General features: G+C 34.4%; 1 protein-coding gene across 1 annotated transcript; it reads left to right on the forward strand.

The window, feature by feature from the left end:
• The first annotated feature begins 3,408 nt into the window (after positions 1–3,408).
• Positions 3,409–4,344, forward strand: LOC119632854 (nucleosomal histone kinase 1-like). Its single transcript, XM_038025986.1, has 3 exons — positions 3,409–3,747; positions 3,811–4,212; positions 4,318–4,344. Exons 1-3 carry the CDS (start codon positions 3,598–3,600, stop codon positions 4,342–4,344), a joined length of 579 nt encoding a protein of 192 aa, XP_037881914.1. The 5' UTR covers positions 3,409–3,597.
• Positions 4,345–10,568: the final 6,224 nt, after the last annotated feature.

Here is a 10,568-nt window from a genome sequence, read left to right on the forward strand (position 1 = left end):
TCCCCGAAACCAAAGGTACAATCCAAAGGAGCGTTACGGCGCCAACTCATACGGGAAAAGCGAGCCGCGAGGAAAGGAAATGCGAAAGATTAAAAAAAATAAATAAACGTCCATATCTGATTGAGAAAGAATAAGAGAACTACTGCTACGACGTGAAACTAAATTATCTATGTGTGTTCATTAAATATATTTAAATACATTTGTTTTTGTGAAAAGAGTCAAGGGCTTTCGTATTTATCTTAGAAAATAAATTTAGGAAACAAAACATTCCCAATGCGTTGAGCAAAGAAAAGTCTCGTTCACGTTTCTTATTCACAAGGCAAACTTACTTGTTCCCGGTTTTGACGGTGCGAGCAACTGGGACGCTTAAAAGCGCAAGCCATGGTTCTAACATCAACAGATTAATTGAATGTTCATCGTGCAGCTTAGAACCAAAATGCCGCACTGGGAAGACATCGCTTCAACAAACGCCTAGTATGTGTAATAATGGGAAAGAATAAATAATAAAAAGTAGAAAATTGTACAAGCTTCAACTTTTTCCTAAGGAAAACAAAGAACAGGGAACAATATTACAGCCGCACTTTCGCAAAACAATGCCTCAGCCATGAGAAGTAAGAACATTATAGTCGGACAAGGCCGAGATTACAGACTCTACACCACTTCGTCTAATACAATGAATGATTCAATGATTCACTCGTTTTGATAATAAGACACCAAAAATTACACATAATTTTAATGCAAAAGTACATATTTTGTGAAAGTCCGCATATTGGAAGATGCCCGAAACATCACCAGACATAATCAAAATTTATCAAACTCAGTTCAATTCTTAAAAATTTTAATATATTTCAATTTCCCTTGTAAAAGATTAGAAATTAGATTTTCTCGCCGTATAAGGGCTTGCTTTTCATGATAACCCTTACACATGTTGGGGTTTAAAAATCGACCTCCTTTTTGGTGTAGGTTGCTTGTTCTTGTTCCTTTTTTGTGTAGGTTGCTTGTTCTTGTTCCTTTTTTGTGTAGGTTGTTTGTTCTTGTTCCTTTTTAATGTAGGTTGCTTGTTCTTGTTCGTTTTTAGTGTAGGTTGCTTGTTCTTGTTCCTTTTTGGCGTAGGTTGCTTGTTCTTGTTCCTTTTTAGTGTAGTTTGCTTGTTCTTGTTCCTTTTTTGTGTAGGTTGTTTGTTCTTGTTCCTTTTTAATGTAGGTTGCTTGTTCTTGTTCGTTTTTAGTGTAGGTTGCTTGTTCTTGTTCGTTTTTAGTGTAGGTTGCTTGTTCTTGTTACTTTATATGGCCCGAATTCTCTACTATGGAATAATTTTCATCATAAAATATTAAAAATTAAACCCTTTCTTGAGGGCTTACTACTCATGAGGAATCTTATAAAGAATGGGGTTTAGGGTCCACGTAATTCAAATTTGATGCAAATTTGATTTGTTTATATCAAATTACGGTCATGAACGAAAGTGAACGAATCATAAAATATTAAAAATTAGGCCGTTTTGGTACATAGGAATTTACATTTCCTGGGAGTTCTTATATGCAGTGGTATCCAAAAAATATACCCATGTGGACCAGGTTTGCCACAGTTGATTTCTTTGCCAATTTACTATTCTGGAGGAATTTTCACGATGAAACATTGAAAATAAGATCTATTAGTTATATAAAGATTCAGTTTTCGTGGAAACGCTTGTATTATAGTGGGTTCAAAAAATTGTCCCAACGGATCCAAATTTTTCACAGCAATTTAGAATGTCGAAATACTATTACTCAGCGACTTTTGTCGAGAAATTTTGAATATTGCAATTTTTTTTTTACATGACGACTATCCAAAATAAGGCGCTGCAAGGAGAGTGGACCGATCCCAACAATTTGCAACAATGCAATGGTCTTTGGCTCAAAGCACGTCATCAAAATGTCTCAAACATTTGCAATTCGCATGTTGGGAACGAGAACACAGGGCAGACAGACGAACAGACAAACATGGATCGATTTAGAAAATTATAAATATAATTAAGTGGGGGTTAGTATACCCTCCACTACAAGTGGAGTAAAATATAATTACAATCCAGCGGAATAAAAATCGTTTTTTTTTGCAATCGTATTATATCAAAACCGTGTTATGATAATCACAAATTTAGCACCGTGTTATATAATACTTGCAATTGTGATTGACGAATACCGTGCTATACCAGAGACGCCTGTACATTTTTTTCTTTTTGATTTTTCTTTGGACTCTAAATATTGTTATTTTTTCTATTGTTCGTCGCAGAGAATTAAACACAAATAAACGAATAATAGTATCAATCATTTAAAAAAAAAAACCCAAAAATAAAACGAAGCATGAAATAAAAATATTTTTGTGAAGCAAACTGCCATCTAGCTGGCGGTAGTCGCGAAAAGAAAACGAACACACACTAAGCACACTTTCATATTTTTTAAATAGGTTCCAATACACTTTGGTTGAGATCATTACTAAGAAATCATGCTTTAGCAAAGCAAATACGTTTGATGGCATATAGAGGGCTGCTGTGAGACGCAAAAAGAAAACAATAAGAGCCAATAAATGCTAACTACCAAGAACCTTATTACCTCTTTCCCGAATTTCACGTTTTGCTCTTACTTCTTATTATGCATAAATGCGCATAACATTTTCGCACGTTTCGTAAATGGTCAACGATAGTTCCTTACTCACTCGTTTCACCTTGTGCTTTTACATAAAGATATACAAAAATTCCGCTTTTATTATGAAATGTGTCACAGAACAGATTGTATGGTAAGTAATTAGTTGTTTGTTGTTAAGCGAGGTTAGCTTTAATGTTAAAATTTGAAATATGTGCAAAATTATTGCATGAATAACTAATTTTTACTTATTTCATTCCAATAAACAGTTTATATGGGATAATTGATATCGCAATTACATTGAAATCATTTGTTCCCTAACTTTAGTTTTCTAAACGAGTATGGGATAGTATTGTAAAAGCATACGCATCGCTATGCTCAAAAAGTAACATCTGTTCAATTTGTGTTACTCCAAATCAATTTCGTCGCTTTTCGCCCTCAGGTATTATGCATTGATGCGATGGCCTTCAAAGCGTTTTGCGATTCGGCTTCAGCTTGACTCTTCAGTCGATTTAAAACGTTGACGCTGGTGAGGTGTTTAGAGTTTAGGAAATAGCCAGAAGAAGAAGAACAAGGGGCTGAATTGGCTGAATAGGATGATATGGGATGAATTTTTAACGAAATGAGTTCGAGGAACCAATGTAGTGTGAGATGGAGCATTGTCGTGATGCAAAAACCAATAGCTGTATTGCCCGTATAACGACGCATAACACTCAAATAATGTTTCTTGTCAACAGTTTGGCTCGACGGGAGAAATTCATAATGCACAACTGCAAGACAATCGAAGCAAAGTCTTAATAATAAAACGATTTTTGAGCAACTTTGGCCCGGTTCTTTCGGTTCTTGACGGTTTTTATGCATCGAATCTTTGATTTGTTTGACATGACCTTCATCGATGGAGGTTGTTGATCATCCGGGACGCACCTCGTCTTGAATTCAGTTTCGGTCTTCTTTGAGCAGTTTACATCACTTATACAAAATGTCGGAAAAATTACGGGAAGTTACAATCCTTAAGGATTTCGCCAAAAATGAATATAAAATCGGAACCTCGGTAGGTATCGGAGGTTATGGTGAAATTTATACAGCCTGTAAAGGAGGTGGAAAAAGCTACGATTGTGTAGTAAAATGCGTAAGTACAAAAGATAATTATATAGAAGCCGCCTTTATTCAGATATGAAATATTTTTTTACAGGAACCTCACGATAATGGGCCTTTATTCGTTGAAATGCATTTTTATATGCGAAATTGCAAACTGGATGATATCAATAATTTCAAACGGAAGAACGGATTAAAGAGTTTAGGCGTGCCTTATATGCTAGGACATGGCTCAGTTGATGTTAATAATATAAAACATCGCGGCCCTGATATAAGTAAGCACCTTTTAAGCAATTCGCGGTGTTTACCAGAAATCGCTGTTTATCGCATTGCTTTGCAAATGCTGGACGCTTACGAGTTCATACATCGTTGTGGTTATGTTCCTGCTGATTTGAAAGCTGCTAACATCCTCCTAGGTTATGGTAAACGAGGTGGTGCGCAAACATTTGCTCCCGATATGCTTGGCTTTCTTCGAAGTCAGCCACTTCAGCAATTATATGTATTTATCAAAACAGTTTCCAGTTTTAGGACTGCTTTTTGGATTGTATTGCCGTCGGGCTGTAAAGTTTTCCTTTTTATTTCTTATTTCATTAAAAATTTTTAGGAATATTCTATAAATAATGCCAACTAATTAAAATTGCAGTTGAATATCATTTATTCGGACACAAGAAATTGAAATTCAAATTGTGGCTTTGGATATTTGCCATTAGGATTGTGATAGGACTGTTTCAAATGTTACCAAAAATTGAAACTGAAATAACTTTGAAAAAAACCCGAAAATTTGCGTTTTTTTGAAAATATTGTCTTTATGCTAAGTCCAAGGGAGTTTCCAATTGATTAGCTAACATTTTCAAAACTAACGATAAAATTTTAATTCCAATTTTTTAGTAATTTACTCTAACGCATATTAGCATGTTCTTTATTTAATTAAAAATAATTTGCAAATAAATTGGAATTGAAATAGTCTGAGTTGTGGACGTAGCTATAAACCGGCTGGGACCCATTTTGGATCGATCGATCATGCAGCAAGTAGTTATGGCAATCATTTGAATAAGAGGTTTTCCGAAATATCTGCACGGGATCGAAAGTTCTAGAAGAAAATAAACCAAATTGTCAAGGTTGTTACCAGTTTCTTCTACATTGTAGGCATGTGGGTGGATTTTTAATCAGTCAAAAAATCGTTGTCCCAAATTTTATTTTCTTTAGTCCATTTTTGCAACTGTGGCGATCTTCCAAAGAAGGAATCAAATGAAGCCCTTCCCTAGCTAATGGTGTAGGCAAAGCGTTCGATCGGTATGTCTTGTGAGAAAAGTTGTATAAAACTTTTCATAAATGATTTTATGAAAATTTAATAAAAGAATTAATAAATATTTTTGCATGGGCTTTAAAAGCCCATATAGGTAGATATATATTTAAATAAATATAACTACTAACATTTTATGGAAAATTAAAATTAAATATTAAATTCCTACATTTGCTTATCTATATGCATGCAACAATAGTATTTAATCTGGGTGCAATATTTTAATAAATAATTTATCTCATAGAAATTTTTAATATATTTTTCAACACTTTCGGCTTGGCATACATATTTTTAATTCCAATACCGATATATTATAGTAATGCATTAGGTTCGTCTTTCACCTTGTAACAATCGAAAACTGAAGAACGGAAAATAAACTTGCGCTTGGCGATCTCTGAAGTGAAAGTATCGTTCAATTAGGTACTGAACGTATTTCCGTCGCGTTGAGAGGGTGCCCCATTAAATCATTTGGCATATTACGCTATTGGTTGAATTAACTCGTACCACACATAGCAGGCAGATACTCTTCCTAAATGCGGGCGCCATGAATATTTGGGCATGTTCCAAAAGTTAATGGGTTGTCCGTCGTGAATCTTGGGTTTTTGCATTTCTACCATCGCAACTCGTTGTCGCTTTTATTATTCATAGCGGTTCATTAGCATTTGCTTTCAAGTGAGCCAGTAATAATAATACCTTTCGTCCTTGGGACAGAACTCGATTTATTTAAAGCCGCAAGGAATTGAGTTGTTTACAGCGTTATAATTTGTACTTGTATAAAGCTAACATTCACATGAAGAAGTGACAGCATGATGATAAGTGTCCGCAGAGAAGTAAAATGTAAGCAGTGCAATTCTCTTCGACGACACCCACCTGATATCACTCTTGATGACCATTATGTTTAGATTAGATATATACTTTAGGCGTTTCTCTTGCTTCTTAAATGTGCGTAGAGTACAAGGAGAATGTATATATCCACTTCGCTGTTAAAGGTATTTGAGGTGAAGATCGCGTGAATAGCGTAGGCGAAGATTTTGTTGGAGAAGCAATTGGAGAGCATCGATTTATGGCATAGAATTATACGCTTACACCATAGAACTGAACACCACTGCTGGAAAAACTTTCAAGTTCAACACAACCATAAGCGCGCTTGCTAAGTCTAAATGAAAAATATTGTTTATATATATATACATACTATACTTTAGATTATGACCAATGGATCGGACTTACACTCTAAAAATTTTGATTACTGATTTTCATTATGGTAAAACAAGATAGAAACTTTTTCACAGTTTCGCACAAGAACTTTTCTTTTTAAAAATATTTCTCAGTAAATAAAAAAACTCTACAAAGAGCTTTTCGATATAATAGGAATTATTTGCAATCAATCTAATAAAGATAATTAAAAAATGTATGTCAAAATGTTGAAAACAAAAAGAGATTCCCATAAGGGACGAACGTAACAATAAAGGTGTGGTATTTAAACTAATAAAGAGACACTTTTACGTAACGAGGGAATTCATTCCATTAAAGGAACAAAAAGAATTGATTTTCTCAATGGTGTATATACCCAATGTGCGAAGTCTCCTTCATCTTCTGATGTTATTGGATTTGGGTCTAGAAGGGGAATTTTTACCCGATTACTGAGTCAGTCTAGGATACGGTGAAAGAAAGTGTTAACTCTTTCATCCGTTGAATTTCCCGGGGATTTGCTGCAACGAAGAGTTTGTCAGTCGGCAACTGCATAGGACTTCTTTACTTTATGACCGTAAATCGGTATTTGCTTTCAATATTTTAAGGAATTTCGTTTCCTACAAAATCGGAGTCTATTCATTCACACTTCTGTGAAATGTGTGATTTTCGTAGTTTATTTACGATAATTTTTTCAACGATTTTTTTTTGTGTTTTAAAATATTACTTTTTATTGAGAAAATATATTAGCATAAGAACACATATGAAAGACATGTTCACTCCAGGTTGGGTTGTTGACAAACCAAGATTTTTCTATATAGAAATAATTTCAAATTTGAATTTAGGATTAATGGCTGCTATTTAAGTTGGATTGTTGGAGATGATTATTGATAAATCTTTCTTCTAACATAATTAAAACTTTAAGGGACAACCTAAAAGTCTCAGATGAAAATCAAATTGTAGTCTGCAATTTTCTACTTCAGATTTTCTAATGTCAAAGCAAATTTTTTTTTAGCAAATCGCAACTTGGCCGATGGCTAGTTACGCCTAACTGATTCGATTTAGAATCGTGTGCTCTCTATGTATTTGCGGGATTGGTGAGTTTCTAAGGTTTCAAAGTGCTTTGTCGAAAAGGAAAGCGTATGCACCTAGCCTTCGGTTGTTAATATAAAACTTGTAAAAGTTTTTGCTGATTGTAGGCTTGTGAGTGGGTCAACTGTCATTGCCTTTACATCGCTTCTAATGGATGAGCTGTCGCTTCCTAATGGATGATTAAATCGATTCAGATTCGCGAGGTATCTCTTGAACATTTGCGGACATTATAAGCGAGCAGACAAATCTTTCGGAAACAAGTCACCTTCACAAAGTGATAGTATCTCTATTATATATATACATATTACGTGCTTTTTTGATAGGCTTCAATGATTCTTTACATATTTAAGAATGATTTAAAGACATGATTATCGGAGAGACGAGTTTTTAAATGATGAAGAGCATCAATGTTTCGAAAGTACTCGTATAATACGTAGTATAATCATTTTGAATCATTTTAGATAACTTCATGTAAAAATTGATATTACACCTCTCGACCAATCGCTTTCTTTTCAGGTAACTATCATGTTACCTATTGTGCTATATAGATATTATTTAAAGTGACTTATCAACTTTCAAATATATTAAATAAAGTTTTTCATTTCTCTCACTTCACATTGTCTTGCACGTTTCTGATTCTTATATGGTTTTTTATTCCCACTCATAAATCAAGATAATTAAAAAATTTTCATTTCTACACCGAAGTCCGTCATGGTTGCCCAATGAGTATTATACGTATACCCTAACATTTTTCAGTAATGATTTTGTAATGTTTTTAGAACATTCGCTAAAAGATATAAATAAAATTACCAGAAAAAAAAAGGAAACAAAATCTTGAGGGTGGGCGTAATTCGGGCTGTCGAGTGCCATATATTCAAGACACATTTCGCATAGAGATAGAAGAAATTAATCAACGAACCAAGGCTTTTAAAAGGGCTGCTAATCCTTCTCAGCGTTCTCATTCGTGCCTACTAGAGATGTCTATATACTGCACGATGCATAACCGCATTTAAACGCATTGCTCGCCTTTGGAGCAATCGGATATGTCCATGTTTTTTCTCCCTCCTACGCTATTCAAATTTCGGATTTGATTGTTGCCGTATGCTTACTAAATCATCATAAGATATATATTTTCTGTATATAAAATATATATACATATATATACGTACATATGCATATCATATGTTTTATCATATTTTGTATTAAGGTAACCTATAGTGTGGAACGTGTGAACCAAAAAAGATTGTTAATGAGCACGATAATGTTTATATGATTATCGTTATAATAGAACAGGAATTGCTTACCAACAAATGCTATCTAATGAAAATATTTTCTGCACTCTCTTTCTGCTTTATCAGTCGCAGTTCGTCGCAGTTGGACAGACAACAACATCGATCAAATATCGGTACATTTTTAACAACGGATCTATTCCTATGGCATAAAATCGAAGATTGATAAATACAGAAACAAGGAGGTACGAGCTTACCCGATTGTTTCTATCCTAATGTTTGCACAACTTACTCTTCGCGGATGGCGTCGGCCAAGATGATCGGCGTGTGCGTTCGTTCTGCTTTAGCTCGTGCTTTCCCTTCCTTCGAGGCTACTTTTCAAAAGGGTCTATGGTTAATACATCTTTGCAAGCCGACTTTAGTTCCTCCGAATCTAAGTATTTAGAGCGATGACGTCCACACGACTCCTTCACTAATGTGATTACTCGTTGTCGACTTGTTTGCCAAACGTTTAATTCTATCTAGTCGTTCCATTCGATTTGGATTGATCTCCTTTAAAAAGTTCAAATATTCTGTTTGTTGATCCTTCAGTCAACTTTTTTTGCGACTACACCGGCAGACGTCCTCTTTCTTTCAAAGTTCTGTTTATTTAATCAAATTTTTTGACACTTCTTCTCCGTGAGAGGGGATTCGTGTAAAAGTTTCATTGTATCAGATTAATTTAGCTTATATGAACGTTTTAGAGCACTGTGCAGAGTTCTAAAAATAGGCAGATGAGTGTGCACTTAGAGAGCAAGAAACTTGTTCATGTTGCTGAACAATTCCTACTGTAAACTTTCTTTCTGAAATCAACAAATGTTATATTTGTTGACGAGACGATTAATGCGAGATTAGGCGTTGGATAGTTGAGTGGTTTGATTTTAGTGCTGGTTTGGCAACTTGGTCTTAAAACGACCTAAATCGGGCAATTTTCGTAGATCTATCATTGAACAGGATCTTCAATGAAGAGGCTCACGTACATCTGATGTAATATCGCCAGACTTCGCTTCTTTTTTTTTTTTTTGCGTTATTGAGTCAGACGAATTTCACGTTTCAAATTCAACCTTCCAGATAGGACGTGTGAATGCGTGTGTCATTGTCAGAACTCATCAAAAGTTTCGTTTTTCAAATGTAAACAGAATCTTAATGTCCATCTGTCCGTCCGCTCAAAGCTTTGTCTGAAGTGCAATCAGAAATTTATTGCTTTCATTTTAATCAGGTCGAGTAAAAAATTATCTGAATCACTCTTTACCTTCGGCTCGATTAGTAAAAATCTGAAAATATTTCAGTGAAACTCTGTTTACTATAAGATGTGCGGACTTTCGGTTATGTTATATTAATTTCTTCGTAACTTGGAATATGCAAGACTCTGAGAATTTGTAACGTGAGCGTTAGATTATGATAAGTTGTGTGTTTAAGAACAGGCTGAGAATTTGTAATATATGGAGCTATGGACTTTAACTTTGTTTACCTTGTCATCTTCACACTGCTTTGGTATGTTTTCTTTAAGAAACTTCTGCATCTCTTATCTGTTATGTTATGTTTATTCGGATATATAAGAAAAAAATAAGTTGTAGGCATCAAAAGATCCGCTATAAGTCGAATATAGTTTTTTTTTTTTTTTCTTTTCTTTTGGAAATTTTATTTAAATCCACATAAATAACAATAATAAAATTGATCGTTTACTTGTGTGACATAAGTTGCGAACATATTTAAACCGTTTTTTATTTGACATACGTAATTACATTTAAATACGGTTAAAAACATAGTTCCTGCCACATGGCGTATATGTGCGTTAGCGCTTAAGCGCCCGGGTGTCTATATTATAAACAGAAGCAGCAGCAGCAGCAGCATTTGCTGATGTACGATGCAACAGCAGTAACGCATTTGAACATTGAGTGTAAAGTATTTCCGGTTTTTTTATTTTTACTATTTATAGTTCTTGTTGTTGTTCTTGTTGTTGTTCCTGTTGTTGTAATTTGTTTTTCTCTGTTGTCAATAATT

Source organism: Glossina fuscipes, unplaced genomic scaffold (genome assembly GCF_014805625.2).
Source record: "Glossina fuscipes isolate IAEA_lab_2018 unplaced genomic scaffold, Yale_Gfus_2 2, whole genome shotgun sequence".
In the NCBI taxonomy this organism is placed as follows: Eukaryota; Metazoa; Arthropoda; class Insecta; order Diptera; family Glossinidae; genus Glossina; species Glossina fuscipes.